Consider the following 16,942-nt stretch of genomic DNA (forward strand, 5'->3'; position numbering starts at 1 on the left):
AACACTAGCTGAGACACTAATAATTGTGCAGAGAATTTCGATGCAGAAAGTCGAAAATTTCTGATTTATTATAGTATGTGAAAAGTCACAATTGATATTTATATAATTTATCACTGCACTTGAATTATATGGTTTGTACATAGTAATTGTGCATGTAATTGTATATTTTAGTTTTATTTCTATTAAGTATATTGGCAAAATTTTTTATGCGTGTAATAGAAGGGTTTTATAACATAAAAATTGCAATTTTACCGGATTTAAAAAACGATTAAAATTTATATTTGATACATAAGGGAGAGAATACCTTTATATATTTTTATATTTATTTCCATAATTATTAGTGTTAAAGAAAATTATATTACGAGAGACTAAATTTTATACTTCGCAGTTGCGCGTCATTAATTGTTTTGCTTACAAATTTCATGCATGTTTATATTATCATGACTACTTTCTTTATATCCTTTAATATCTTTCTTTTACTGAATATCTGCTCTTAAATAATAATTGTCCATTACTTTTCACATTTGTTGTTTGGTTGTATTTCATAACAATTAGATCAATTAGTAGCATTTCTTAATTACATAGTGTGAAACCATTGGGGAACTCATATTTACATTTTTATGTAATTGTGAAAGCATGGGCGCTTTTTGTAACACTTTTGAATTTTTGTTACTGAAAATGATTCAAAAATGAATCGAAACATTTAAATAAAGCTTAGTTGTTTCTTTATTAAATTATTGTCTTATTTGCGCTTCTGGCGATTGGCTCTTGAGGCCTTTTGTTTTCAGTAATTACATTATATAATTGGTGGTAAATATGTTGTGCTTGAAAATAGAATGCACGCATGCATTCTTATGTAAAATAAGATTTTCAAACAATTATAATAAAAAAAATATTTTCTTTAAGATTTATTTGAATTGTGATTTGAGTTGTGAGATGTAATGTATAAAGAAAATTCAAATTTTATAACATTTATTTTAAATAAAATTATTTTAAGTTTAGGTTGGTTTATTAGAATTTTTGAAGTTATACTTATTTTGTTTTTGTATTTAGAATCTCTTAATTATCTTTTGAAACAAAATTCAAATTGAATTGTGTGTTTTATGTAGTATTTATTTAGTAAAAAGCTATAAAGCCAACTTCGCTTAATTTTTTTAACAGAATTTTATAAAGAATATATGTGAATTATTTTTCAACGCACAATATGAATTGAGGAAAAAAAGAATAATATACCAGAGAAATCATATAATGATTAACTTTGTCAGATAGTAGAAAATTATGTTTAAATTATTTTATATTTAATTATTATGTTTGTAGTACTAAAGTAATTGTATACATATAACTACATTGTAAAACTATTTATTTGTATTAAAATATTTATTTGTATTATGAGAGTATTTGTAACCGAAAGAATTAACTAACATGTAACAAGTGTCTGTTAAAATACTATAGAATCAATGTTCAACGCATGCTCGTTGGTTGATTCTTACGGTTCTACGGCTCAGCTACATAATTTTTATGCTATAGCCTTTATAGGTCTATTCTGTAAAAATGCTCTGTAACGCTGTATCTCTATAAACTATGTAGTTCACATTACACTATAATTACGGAAGATACGGAGCTCTGTAAACATAACATATTTGATATTCTGTTACATTCTCTATAACTTTATACTATGTAAATAATATTTTTAGTAGTCTCTGTAAGTAAATTTTCGACTAAAAGGTTTAAATCGATCCGAGAGTGTAATGGATTGACTATGGATTGGCTTACACAATTAAATTATGACCACCTATTGTTGTTTGATATGATCGATTGCTTAAAAAATATAATGTGGTCAATACTCTTAAATAAAATGGTATTTTCGATCCTCTTATTGCAGGTACACTATGTGGTCTTAATTGAATTATTATATCATGAAATATATTTTTGGTTAATCTAAAATATTTAATAAATTGTTCTTCGGGTAAATGAAATGGATTTTGCTAATCTCGTAAGAGTTTTCTCTCCAAGCACATATAATTTCTACAAAAATAATAATGAAAGTTATTACTTAGGTTTGTATTTATTAAATATAAATAAAATTACCTGTTGTAATCTTCTTCTAACAGAAGATACAAAAATATTCCAAAATTTGGATCATTCATTGCGTTTAGAAAACTATTAAAGTTGAAGGAGAACAAGTGTAACCTCTAAATGTAGCGCTTATAGCGAAAAAAATGTCATTGCAAACTCACAAAGCTATATAACATCTTATAGAGATTGATTATAGTTATAGAATAACATTTTCGTTACACTTTTACATTTTTCAAAGTTACAAAGCTTACAGAGCGAAAATCTTCTTACAGAATAGACCCATTAATCTTCATTTGCTACCATATACTGTTTACGCTAGTAACATTCAGCAAATATCGTTTGTTTATAATAATTTAAACATTAAGCAACATATTTTTTTGTATGCTATTTAAAAAAAAGTCATAAGATATTTAGTACACTTCACATAGTTGAAAATATAATTGAAATAGTAATAGATAAAACAACTAGTATATATTATTGTTATAATATTTTGAAATAAATAATTAAATTCCATTATGATTTTTTAATTTTCCCACTAGATATTGATTTATTGATTTCAATGCAAACTGATTAGATGCATTTAGATTCTTGTATTATTTTGCCTTTGTCTGTATCTCTTGTTTTATCTTTACAAAATATGAACACGTACTAATTACATATCAATAAATTCAGTTAATGATTCACTATTTAATACTACAATTATTACTTAAATTGTACATAACAACAATTATAATTTATTATTGCTTTTATTTATTCAATTATCTGTTTTGTAAGTACTACTTTTTAAAAATGAAAAAACAATTGACGCGTAATAGGGATGCGTGCAATGCAAGTTTTACTGCATATAAAATATTCAATCTTTATGATGGATGCTACGTTGATATAGTCTGTGAACCAATTATTTATTACGCATAATAAAACATAATTTTTGCCACAGCTTTCGTAATTTTCGCAAACTTTTAATAACGCAATCATCAAACATTATCTGATACTAGTAATAATGGTGCAAAGAATCTCGATGAGTCGAGAAATTCGGGAGTGTATATTTTAGTATGTGAAAAGGTACAGTTGACATTTACATATCTAATTTATTATTGCACTCTACTGAATTATATATATTGTGTGACTTGTAGTTGTATATTTTACTTTTTTTTTACAAAAATCTTGAAATTTTGCTTATGTGTAATATATAAAAAAACACAATTGTGTTTTATTATTAATATTATTACATAATATCAATAATAATACAAAAGTGTACATAAATAATATTATTATCAAGAGTAATTTGTACATACTAAATGCAATGTTATCACATTTATTGCATTATTGTATTTGTATTAATATTCTCGTTTTGTGGCGAAATAATTACATTACTTATTGTCTTAATTAAATGGATTGCATTTTTTTGTCTTAGTAATGAATACATATAATATGATAATATTTGTTATATCTTTAATCCGTTTAAAAATTACATTATGTAATTAGTATTATATATTGTGTTTAAAAATAAATATTTTTTACAAATTTTTATTTATATGTAAGAGTATAATAGATAAATATAACAGTACGATTTAAAGTAACACGACTCTCTCATCAGATAATCAAGATCGTAAAATCACATATTTATTTATGTTAGCACAATGTTAGCTAAAGATTAAAAATTAAAGATTCGAAAGGGTTGATTTATTATTAGGACATAATAATGCATGTATATATTTTATTGTTTAATCAAATTCTTATGACACTTTCTTGTATATTATCTGTGTCTTCTATACTATATATGCGAAATCGTGAATGAATTAGCAATTATTAATATTTTATAAACATTTTAAAAATTGCTGCTTTTTTCATTTTATTCTTCAAATTTTATGAGAATTTAGATTTCATGATCAGTTAAAGCTAATTAAAGATGCATAATAAATACGCAGTAACTTCTCTTTATCGTAATACGTACCCAAAAATAGAAAAAAAATTAAAAATAAATTAAGTGTAAATTAAAAAAAAAATTTGTGTATTGCATCAGCATTTTGCATCAGCAATGGAATTGCTGCACAAATACAAGACAGTTTACAAAAAAACTAGCAAGAGTTTTAAAGGATTATTAATTGTTTGATATAACTGTATTATAATTTAACAAATATGAACACTTCTGGAATATTTTGGACCTAGTATTTTTGGTAGAGCTAGAAATTATTATCATATTTTTATTAGCATCAACGTGATTACATGTGTTTTATTAAGCATGTAAGATGTATTAATTTGTACAAGACAGAACTTCTCTATACATATTTTAAAGAAAACTGTATATATATATATTTTTTTTTTAAGTTAAAATATGTGTGTGATATATCGGAAAAGATTTATCAGTTTTCTTTTAAACAAATAAGAATTTGTACCTTTTACTGCTAATTATTATATATTATAATACATTAAAATCGACTTTTCTTCGTACGCGTGCACGTGCGCTTATGTAAATCGCAAAAAAATGCTCAAGGCTAAACAAAAGTACTTCGTTTATGAAAGAATTTTAGATAGATTATATATCTGAACATACATTATTTGTGTAGGATGAATGTTCTTGGAGCAACCTAGTCAATGTATTCGATGTCTTCGAGACCTTTTTTTTCAATCACGGTTGGAATCATTTCTTCGATGATATTCTTATTTCTTCTGTAAAAACAAATGATTATAATTAAAGATCATAATAATATAAAAATGTGTGAATAAGATCTGTCTTAAATCTTACATTTTGTGCCACAGTAACTCTAGTACAAATACGATTAGGCTTAATAGCACTCCATAACCCATTACGAGTATCACAAAATAGCATTCCGTAAAACCGATACTTATGAAGCTACGCTTACTCAAACATTTTGGTTTTTTTATAAATATTCGGTACTCGTCGCGTTGTTTGAGTCCACATTCTCGTAACTTCAAAGCTCTGAAAAGCAAATTGGTATTATAGTATTTTTGATGTATGTACAATTTTCAAGTTTAATTTTAAGAAAATAAACTTTTCAATGAAAATGAACAAATCGAAAATTCAATATCAAAAGTTACAAGTATAACTTACTGAACAAATTGATAAGTGTGACAAATTACTTAATATCTATAGAATTTTTTTTATGATAATTTCATTTTTCAGAGAACACAGATACAAGGAAAGTAAATAAACATTATTTTATAGACATATTTATAAATAATTTTTAAAACAAAATCTTCATAGTATAAACGTACACAATTTGAAAAATACATATAACATTTAAATTAAATTAATTTTATAAGCTTAATTATGTTTTATACACCATATTTCCACATACATGAATATATGTATAAATATACAGAATGTCTCATAACTAATGAGCCAACGCTCGTGAGTGAGTAGAGTATAATGAACTAAACAAAAAAGTATTAAGTCATTTTGCAATTTTCGCAATAATTATTAAAATAATAATAAAAAACGCTTAGCAAACAATATTATACATATCTACAAGATGTCCGGTAATAATCGCCCCAATTCTCTAGGGCAGATAGAGCAGGTCAAACTGAACATAAAAGTCCTGTATCATTTTGCGACTAGCGCAATAATTATTGACCTATTAATTAAAAACGCTCAGGGTATGCTGAGCGCTATATACGGCGCGCGCTCATACGCTGAGCGTTTTGAATTAATATTTTAATAATTATTGCGAAAATCGCAAAATGGTAGAACACTTTTTTATTCAATTTAACCCGCTCTACCTGCACCCGAGAGGTGATACGATCATTTTGAGACACCCTGTATATTTATCATCTCTTACCCATTTTTTATTATTTCTAAATAAGGCGATTGTTTTGGTAATGGCAGATGCGGTGATTTCATATTTATATAATCGATTTCAGTTAAACCGCATTTTTCATGTTCCTCACTTGTTTCTTGCATGATATGATATATCGTACTTTCCCAATCGTGAAATGCGAACGTTCCATTTTTCATTCGTCTTACACCTTCTTCTGAGGACATCCAATTTGACTTGCGTCCTTTCGGCTCTATTCTCTCTTCAAAGATCGCTTTTCTAATGGGGTCTTGAAAAGACTACACAAAGAAATTATTTCTCACATATTTCTTATTGTCTCAGTTTCTTATGTTGGAAAATCAACTCTTGTAATTTATCAACCTCGAAAAAACGATGAGACCAGATGTTGTCACTTGCACCAAGAGTTAACGAACTATTGAAGAGATCGGAGAGGGTTTTAATAGAGTCTGAAGGGGACTGTAAAAGAGCTACAATATTCGCTGTATAAGCCGCATAAAGATTCAGCGAAGCTATTAGTAACATAAGAGTGATAATTCGAGCTGTAATTCTAAAAGGTTCGTATGAATATCCTGTAAATATAAAAAGAATATATAAGTTTATTTAAAAGTGTTTATTTTTAAAAGTAAAATAAGATATTTTAATGTGCAATTTGATAATTGCAAGATTTAATTTTTATTATTATAGATTGTGTACCTTGTTGAGCAAAGGCGCCCAAAATAACTAGTAGATCATTGCCGAATGTTGGTTGACTGATATTTGTTTGTTTCCAGGAGGTAGATGATTTTTTCATTGTATTTCGGTAATATTCCCATTTCATAGATGCGTATAATGAGCAGTAAACGAGAACAAGGAATACGGCGATGGCTATCCAAACATCTCTTTCAAACGGTAATATGAATATGTTTTTCACTGTCGATAGTAACGGTTGTCGAAATACAAATGACACTCTATACGAATATGCATTATATCAATATTAGATTGTTAGATAGATAATTAATAATAATCAGAATATGATAAAATTAGAAGAATAGGAGTTATTGTTAATACTGTTGATGACGAATACTCAAAGTACATTATAAGATTTTAGAACAGTATGCTAATCGAATGTGACAAACATCGATTGAATATCAAAATCGAGAAAGTTTTTCGAAAATTTTAAGACAAACTCCAATTGTAGCTGTCTTCCAATTTAATTCATTGATTATAAAAAAAGAAATTGTATCAAAATAGATTAATTTTCTGTAGCAAAATAAGATAAAATATTTAACAAAGAAGTTATAAAGATGATAATATCTTTTTGAACAACTTTTATGCATTATTTAAACAGGTTTCATAACAATTATTTTGAAAAATTATAATAACACTGTCTTTTACAAATTGAAATAATATTATTTTGTAAAACAGTAGCAGTTTTTATACAACTAGCATGTATATACTAATTTGGAACCTTTTTAAAATTCTTTTTATAAAGTAAATTTTTAGAAATTATATTATTTTTCTTCTTAGTGTAATATGTTTAAGCAAAAACAGAAGAAAGTTATTATTATTTCTTTTATATTTAAAATATTAGAATATTCTAAGCGAGCGCTATTCATTTTATATGTTTATATGTATTATATGTATTTTGTTGTATGTATATTTATATTGTGTTGTAGGTTTGTGCACATACATACAAAACAATATATGTATAATATATATGTATGTCATATATTAGATAAAAAATATATATATGTCATATACTAGATAAGAAATTATTACTATATAAATAACAAAATAATCATTATTGTTTTACGTGTTATCTTGTTTTACGTGTATCTTTTAATAACATGTAAAATAATAATTATTTATATATTTATTCAGTTAAAATAAAACTCTCTTTAAATTGATAAGGAGGACATTATATATTTATATAATAATAATTTTTTATCTAACTTCTCATCTAATTTTTCTCTTTATAAAAAATGGCATAAAGCTTCGAAAGCGAATATATTGAAGCGTTAAAGCTTTTCTTCCGTAATGTTAATTAACTATTATATACATTTATGATAAATATACCTTTCTTTATTTGTCTCTTTTTTTTCTTTATTTGCTTTAACCTACTGTTTCTTTCTTTTTTCTTTCTTTTCTATTCTTCATTTCCTTTAATTTATCTTTATATTACATAAACTATTGTAATCAGGACAAACTGTCAAAATTCGCATACTAATTTATCAGTTGCAAGTGACATGAACGAGATATCCAATTAACATCGCGGAAAAGAGGCCTCACCATTTCGATATATTCGAGTTCGAGCTTTCACACTTTTTAGAAAGGGGTTCTTATTCAATATTATCTTTTATAGATGATCCTATTGCATTAGATTAAATTAATAGTTGTATAAGATTTGTGTGTGATTTACTTCATGTTTGTATGTAGATTGATATATTTTACTTCATCGATGCGTTCCTCAAAAATATGCATAGTAGTTCCACCTAAATCGATCTCGCGTCGAGACAGCAGTCCGATCATTCCGTCAAAGGAGCCATTTTTATCCTTAAATCCACTGTCGCTAACAATTGTTAAATTTAACCTGAATAAGATAAAATTATGAAATTTGATGGCAATAGAATTTACATTTGTTAGTAATTTTACGAAACTATTATGAAATGACAGAAAATTAAGAAATAAGTATCTTTTTATTTTATCTTTGTATAAATCAGAATTATGATTCTTTTATGATTAATTAATAGATTAGTAGATGAAAACATGTACTTTAAAAGACTGTTTTCTTTTTCCAATATTTTGGAATTTTATAAAATTGAATCGTAATCAATTGATTATATACGCATACTTTTTGCGGGTAAATATGGTATATTTAATAAACCGATTAGCTCTATATATATAACTATTTGTGCATATACCATCGATCGAAAACTATTTATATTGATAACAACATATATTATTATTATTTATATATAACAAAATTATACGAATCTATTTTATAAACATTTTAACCTTATCGGGAAATTTATCGTCAGAATGACTCACGTTGCATTCATTTGATTTATTAGATGGAGTAGCCAGGGATAACTAATCTTTGCCACCGGATTTTTATTTACATCTTTATAACCAGTCAAATCATTGACAGTCTCAGGATACTGTATCTGGAATTTAAAGAAAAACTGAATTTTTTTCAGCGATACTGTTAAGTGCACAAATCGATTAAAGAGCCTTATTTTTCAAGTAATTTATTAAATTTACGCCGTGCTGAAAAGAGCGTTTTCAATATACCCATAGATTTCTAAACAAATAGGCAAGAAAGACCGGTAGGGCTGAATAACACAGTGGTAAGAGCAATCGTTCAGCAAGCGAAAGACTCGGGTTTGATTCCCAATTCAGCGATTTTGCTCCGGTATTTTTCTCGCCTACATTTTTTTAGGAGGGTAAAGAGAGATTTATAAAATTATAAAAAATGAAAATTAAAATAAAATTAGGCCTTGGTGAATACACACAAGATAAATATGTGCTCTATACATCTTATCAGTTTCGCAGAAAAATTATTTTCTGTGAAATCAACGCACTACCATCCGCGTTCAGCTTCTAGTCGTTCAGATTTTAAAATTTCTTGTTTGTAAACATTAAAGAGCCTTATTTCTCAAGTAATTGAATTTTTTATATAAGAATTTAACAACTAAATTTTTTTTACAAGAATTTAAGAATTTTTGAAATATGATATTATGTTACGTTTCAGAAAGAGCGTTTTTTGACTGCTAGTATCTTATTCTTTCTTTGCTTTTTCTATATACTTTTTATGATTAAATAATAGTGTAAGAAAGGTACACATATTTTATTAATTAGCCTATGAAAATAGAACGTCTTGATTATATTTTGTTGATATATAAGTGCATTTTCTCGAAGATGAACATATAATATTCTAAATACCAGGATAGCAGATTTGAGAGTCGTTTGTTGAAGATTTCTTCTTCGTGCCGACGCCACATCGAAAGTCCTCATTCGTAGACTGTTCTCGACTGTCCAATTTCCGCGATCTTCCCATATCACTCCTCGTTGCGGACTTGGCCGATATACGGAAGTTAATTGGAAAAAATCATCATCGAATCTTTTTGCAAGGATCACATCGCTATCAGGATAGGCAGCTAAATTTTCGAAAATCTCCAAAGTCAAATTATTAGATGTAAAAGTAATATTTGTATCATCATCGCTATCCATTATCATCGTTCTTCGATCTTGAATGAGCAGCCATCTCATCGGTGCGACGAACATTCTTTTCAAATCCAACTATCATCAGATAACGATTCAATTTCTTATATTATAGTATGTTATTTAATTTGTTTATTGAGAAAAAAACGAAAATTCTTTGCTACTGTTAATGCTTTATTTCTAGTGATTAAACTATTAAACATAATTTAAATTTATTGAGCATTGGTGAATGGACATTATTGGGGTACGCATGAAATTATATTTACTAGAATAATAATATTATTGTTTATATTGATAATATTAATTAACAGCAAGAGCTGCGGTTTAATTTTTTAAAATCGAAAGCCAATGACGATGTGTTTATGCTCGTGCCGTTCACGACAGCCGTATTGGAAAATATTTGGTACCTGACGTAACATTTCCTTAGCGTAATTGCAGTCCAAATCCAACACGTACAGATTCTCATGTTCTAAGTCATTGTAAATTCTCGGATCGAAATCGGGAATGTCATTATGAATTCCGTGCATAAAATAGAGATTCGACAGTCTCCTGGACAATTTAATCGTTATATCTGAGAAAAAGAGAAAAAGTGAAAACTATTAAAAATCTTTGAACATTTTATATATTCATTATAATGGAAAGAAAATATCGTAATTTTATAATTATTTAATATTTATTTTGGTTGATAACGTAGTTTATTATAACGTATGTATATATATATATATATATATATATATATATATATATATATGTATATATATATATGACTTATACACGTTTTAAATTGAAACCTTAAGAAAATTTTATTTTATCCACTTTTTATTCTTTTTTTTTATCTACTTATTAGTTGTATAAACGCTAATTTCTTTTTTGTTTACGCAAATGATTAATTCGAAGATCTTGCCATAACTGATGCACAAATGTAAAGATATCCTCGATGGGGGGAATAAAATTGGCATCGTTTCGATGATAAATTTTACAGTAACATCATCGATCCTATGTGAGAATGCGAACATGCCATCGAATGAGAATGCTAGGATATACAAAAAAATGGAGAACATTTTAAACACTTCGATATCCACAAAACAACTGCGTAAAAATTTTTTCAGAATAATATTTGAAATTGATAATATGAATTATCCGTATATCGTAATTTTTTCGTATGTCTACCAATTTCACATAATTTCGACTATAATGAAACTATTATGACTTTGCGGAAAAATATAATGAAGAGACAATTGACGCGTATTAAGCATGCGTGCAATGCGAAAGAATCAATATTCTACTGCATATAAGATATTGATTCGTCTTGATAGACTATCTTGACATAATATAGATGCTATCTTGACCTAATGTAGATGTTATCTTGACATAATATGACATACGAATTATTTATTACATATCGCAAAATTAGTAATTTTTGTCAGCTTTCTCATGTAATTCGTACAAATTTGTTTTAATAGTGTAATTGTTGAACACTAGTTGAGACGCTAATAATTGTGCAAAGAATTTCGATGCAGAAAGTCGAAAATTTCTGATTTATTATAGTATGTGAAAAGACACAATTGATATTTATATAATTTATCACTGCACTTGAATTATATGGTTTGTACATAGTAGTTGTGCATGTAATTGTATATTTTATTTTTATTTCTATTAAGTATATTGGCAAAATTTTTTTATGCGTGTAATAGAAGGGTTTTATAACATAAAAATTGCAATTTTACCGGAATTAAAAAACGATTAAAATTTATATTTGATACATAAGGGAGAGAATTTAGTTTTAATACCTCTATATATTTTTATATTTATTTCCATAATTATTAGTGTTAAAGAAAATTATATTACGAGAGACTAAATTTTATACTTTGCACCTGCGCCTCATTAATTGTCCATTACTTTTCACATTTGTTGTTCGGTTGTATTTTATAATAATTAGGTCAATTAGTAACATTTCTTAATTACATAGTGTGAAACCATTGGGGAACTCATATTTACATTTTTATGTAATTGTGGAAGCATGGACGCTTTTTGTAACACTTTGAGATTTGTGTTACTGAAGATGATTAAAAAATGAATCGAAACGTTTAAATAAAGCTTAATTGTTTTCTTATTAAACCGTTGTCTTATTTGCGCTCCTGGCGATTGGCTTTTGAGGCCTTTTGTTTCCCGTAATTACATTATATAATTGGTGTTAAACATGTGCTTGAAAATAGAATGCATGTTATATAAGGTGCATTCTTATGTAAAATAAGATTTTAAATCAGTTTTAATTAAATAAATATTTTCCTTATGATTTATTTAAATTGATTTGATTTGAGTTGTGAGATGTAATGTAGAAAGAAAATTCAAATTTTATAACATTTATTTTAAATAAAATTATTTTAAGTTTAGATTGGTTTATTAGAATTTTCCCAGTTATATTTATTTTATTTTTGTACTCAGAATATCTTAACTATCTTTGGAACAAAATTCAAATTTTATTGTGTGTTTTATATAGTATTTAGTAAAAAGCTATAAAGTCAACTTCGCTTAACTTTTTTAAACAAAGTTTTATAAAGAATATATGTGAATTATTTTTTAAATACAGTATTAATATATAGAAATCTATATGTATATAACGCAATATGAATCGAGGAAAAAAAATAATATATCGGAGAAAAGCATGGTGATTACTTTTTCAGATAATAGAAAATTATGTTTAAATTAATTAATATTTAATTATTATGATTGTAATACTGAAGTAATTGTATACAAAAACTACATTCTAAAACTATTTATTTGTATTATGAGCATATACGTAACCGAAAGAATTAACTAACATATTGTAACGAGCGTCTATTGAAATATTATGGAATCAATGTTCAACGCATGCTCGTTGGATACTTACGGTTCTAGGACTCATAAGCTACATATATTATATGCGATGGCCTTTAGTCTTAATTTGCTACCATATGCTGTTTACGCTAGTAACATTCAGCAAATATCGTTTGTTTATAATAATTTAGACATTAGACAACATATTTTTTTGTATGCTATTTGGAAAGAAAGTCATAAGATATTTATTACACGTCACATAGCTGAAATTATAATTGAAATGGTAATAGATAAAATGACTAATATATATTATTGTTATAATATTTTGAAAGAATTAATTAAATTCTATTATGAATTTTAATTTTTCCACTAGATATTGATTTATTGATTTCAATGCAAACTGATTAAATGCATTTAGATTCTTGTATTATTTTTGTCTTTTGTCTTGTTTCATCTTTATAAAATATGTATATACACGTACTAATTACATATCAATAAATTCAGTTATTGATTTCACTATTTAATACTACAATTATTATTTAAATCGTACATAACAACAATTATAATTGAAAATTGCTTTTATTTATTCAATTATCTGTTTTGTAAGTACTACTTTTTAAAAATCTGGCTTGTTTGATCTGTAAATGGTAAATTCGAAGATCTTGTCGTGGCTAATACACGAGTGTAGAGATATCCTCGACAGAGGAAATAAAATTGGCATAGTATCGACGATAAACTTTATAATAACATCGTGGATCCGACGAGAAAATGCGAACATGCCATCGAACGACAATGTTAAAAGATGCAGAAGACACCGAGGAACATTCTGAGTCATCTCTTGTATCCATCGAATAACTACGTAGAAATTTTTTCGGGATAATATTCGCGATCGATAATATCGATTCGTGCATGGTAATCTTTTCGTATGTCCACCGGTTTCACATTATTTCGCATATAATGAAACCGTTTATGACTTTGCAGAAAATGTAATGAAGAAACAATTGACGCGTAATAAGCATGCGTGCAATGCAAGTTTTACTGCATATAAAATATTCAATCTTTATAATGGATGCTACGTTGATATAGTCTGTGAACAAACTATTCATTACGCATAACACAACATAATTTTTGCCACAGCTTCCGTTGTTTCCGCAAACTTTTAATAACGCAATCATCAAACATTATCTGACAGACACTAATAATGGTGCAAAGGATCTCGATGAGTCGAGAAAGTCGGGAGTGTATATTTTAGTATGTGAAAAGGTACAGTTGGCAATTACATATATAATTTATTGCTGCACTTTTTTGAATTTTTAAATTATGTAATTTCTACGTAGCTGTATATTTTATTTTTTTTTTACAAAAATCTTGAAATTTTGCTTATGTATAATATATAAACATAATTGTATTTCATCGTTGATATTGTTACAAAATAATTAATTATTAATTAAATATTATTATTAAGTTTGTACATAAATAACGTTATTATCAGGAGTCATTTTGTACAAGCTATATATATATATATATATATATATATATATATACACTATTTGTATATTTGTATTAGTTTTCTTGTTTTGTTGCGAGATATGTACATAAGTCCTTTATTATCTTAAGTAAATGGATTGTGGTTAGTGATAAATATACATATAATTTAATAATAATTGTTATATTTACTTTTAATACATTTAAAAATTACATTATATAAATAGTGTTATATGTATAGTTAAAATAAAATATTTTTTACAAAGTCTTATTTATGTGTATGCGTTTAATAGACAAATATATGTAACAGTACGATTCTAAGTATCACGATAGTAGATTTACGAGCCATTTATTGAAGATTTATTTGTTGAACATCCAAAGTTTTCATTTGTAGACCATTCTTGAGCATTCAATTTTCACTATCTTTCCATATTACTCCTCGCGTTAAATTAAATATCGCGATGCTAATTGAAGAACTGAAAACCAAAAAAGTTTTTAATAAAGAAATTTTGTTCATTACTCTTTTACATTGCGATTACTTGACGCGACTGTCTTATTCGATAATCAAGTTTGTAAAATCACAATTTTTTGTGATTATCATTAAATGTTGGCTAAAGATTAAAGATTATAAAGAATTGATTTGGATATCATAATGCATATATATTTTTTATCGTTTAATCAAATTTTTATAACACTTACTTTTATATTATCTATTTCTTCTACACATATATTTGAAAAACCACGAATGAATTAGCAATCATTAATATAATAAACATTTCAAGAATTGCTTTTTTTTATTTCATTCTTCACGTTCTGAGAATTCAGATTTAATAATCAGTTAAAGCTAATTAAAGATACATAACGAATACGCGATAACTCTTTTTTATTATAATATGTATCAAAAAATTCAAGATATTATAAAATAAATGTAAATTTAAAAGAAACGCCTATGTATTGTCTCAACAATGGAATTGCTGCATAAATGCACGAAACTTTATAGAAAAACTTACAAAAGTTTTAAAGGATTATTAATTGCTTAATAAAACTGTACTATAATTTAATAAATATAAACACTTTTGGAATATTCTTGATTTAGAATTTTTAATGGAACTAGAAATAAGTATTTTTATCTTATTTTTATTAACAAAGTGATTACAAGTGTTCTATTAAACATGTTAGAGGTATTAGTTTGCACAAAACAGAACTTCTGTATACGTATATGTTTTAAATAAAACTATATATATAGGGGAACGTGGAGTAGAACGGCCAACGTAAGCATTGAGCAAGTTTTTAACATATTAAAAAAAAATAAATCGATCTTTTTTTTATTAAAAATATTCTTTAGAATATCCACTATAAGAAAAAACACAAGTATATTATAAAATAATAGTTTAAATAGACGAGATAATTGATTTAGTAAAAGCCTAGATTTTTGTGATATGCTTTTCATGCGGGGTATAATGGACTACCTCCAAAACTTGTTTATTTCATTAACATTGATGTCTAAAACTTCTTAAAAGTTGTATATTATAATACGATATATAGAACATAAGAACATAGATTTGTATTTTTAAATGATAACTATAAATTAATAAATAAAAACAATTCTTTTGGTGTAATAAATATTTTTCTCTTTAAAACATAGAAAAATATCCTTTAATGTAATGATTTTTGCTATTAATTTTGAAAGACAGCATCTATGTATACTCTCTTTCTTTCTCTAGTGTAAAAATAAGTACAACATTTCGTGAGCTAATCTTTTATTAATTCTCAAAACGTATTTATTTACTTTTGATCATATAAAAAATTATAATTAATCAATATTTACATAGACATAGTATGAAATTAATAAGAAAAGATCATTTTAAAACATAAATGTATTTACGGTAATAAAAAATAGAATTTTATCTTTGTTTACCTTATGTAAATATATCGAAGAATTACAACTCAGACGCGGAGAGCACAACAAGTGCATTAAATAATTTATAACAACTTTCAACTAAAAATATTGCGATCACTGATAACAGCACGCAGAAAGAGACACCTAATAGCAATAGTTGCAACATATTTCATGACATGGTAGCATCTCTATAAAAAGATATCGATTCTGCACCATTCTACCCCACGTTCCCCTACATGTTTTAAGCTGAAATATGTGTGACGTATCGAGAAAGATTTATCAGTTTTCTTTTAAACAAATAAAAATTTGTACCTTTTACTGCTAACTATTATATATTATTACACATTAAAATCAACTTTTCTTCGTGCGCGTGTACGTGCGTTTATGTAAATCGCAAAAAAATACTCAAGAGAATTAAGAAAAGTGTTTTGTTTATAACAGAAATTTAGAGAGCTTATAGTTCTGAACATCTGTTATTTGTGTAGGATAAATTTTCTTGCAGCAACCTAGTCAATGTATTCGATGTCTTCGATATCTTTTCTTTCGATCATAGTTGGAATCGTTTCTTCAATTGTATTCTTAGTTTTTTTGTGAAAACAAATAATAACAATAATTAAAGATCATAATAATATAAAAATATGTGAATAAGATCTGCATTAAATCTTAC

The 16,942-nt window shown here is 26.1% G+C and overlaps 2 protein-coding genes across 6 annotated transcripts in view; both read right to left on the minus strand.

The window, feature by feature from the left end:
* Positions 1-4,664: 4,664 nt before the first annotated feature.
* On the minus strand, positions 4,665-11,047 carry LOC140663541 (probable glutamate receptor). Its single transcript, XM_072887776.1, has 10 exons — positions 10,978-11,047; positions 10,481-10,644; positions 9,795-10,151; positions 8,901-9,016; positions 8,272-8,442; positions 6,567-6,820; positions 6,234-6,442; positions 5,877-6,151; positions 4,823-5,017; positions 4,665-4,746 (listed from the first exon to the last, which is right to left on the minus strand). Exons 1-10 carry the CDS (start codon positions 11,030-11,032, stop codon positions 4,665-4,667), a joined length of 1,878 nt encoding a protein of 625 aa, XP_072743877.1. The 5' UTR covers positions 11,033-11,047.
* Positions 11,048-14,665: 3,618 nt separating this feature from the next.
* The window catches only part of LOC140664113 (glutamate receptor ionotropic, kainate 5-like), a 274,048-nt gene continuing 271,771 nt past the window's right edge, over positions 14,666-16,942 (minus strand). For 4 of the 5 annotated variants that reach the window (XM_072888878.1, XM_072888881.1, XM_072888879.1 and 1 more), the window contains one exon: positions 14,666-14,851. In XM_072888878.1, coding sequence (XP_072744979.1) covers positions 14,785-14,851 — 67 coding nt within the window. In that variant the 3' untranslated portion in view covers positions 14,666-14,784. Of the gene's footprint in view, positions 14,852-15,557; positions 16,854-16,942 lie in introns of those variants that run through there. The other variant, XM_072888877.1, reaches the window with a different exon arrangement.

This window comes from Anoplolepis gracilipes, chromosome 3 (assembly GCF_047496725.1).
Source record: "Anoplolepis gracilipes chromosome 3, ASM4749672v1, whole genome shotgun sequence".
Lineage (NCBI taxonomy): Eukaryota > Metazoa > Arthropoda > Insecta > Hymenoptera > Formicidae > Anoplolepis > Anoplolepis gracilipes.

Excerpts from the sequence above, each read along its gene's own strand:
- LOC140663541 (XM_072887776.1), bottom strand. The coding sequence starts at position 11,032 with ATGCCAATTTTATTCCCCCCATCGAGGATATCTTTACATTTGTGCATC. Across the intron at positions 10,152-10,480 it reads CTAAGGAAATGTTACGTCAG|TTGGATTTGAAAAGAATGTT; the intron begins GTACCAAATATT and ends ATCTGATGATAG. Across the intron at positions 8,443-8,900 it reads ATAAATCAAATGAATGCAAC|GTTAAATTTAACAATTGTTA; the intron begins GTGAGTCATTCT and ends TATCTTATTCAG.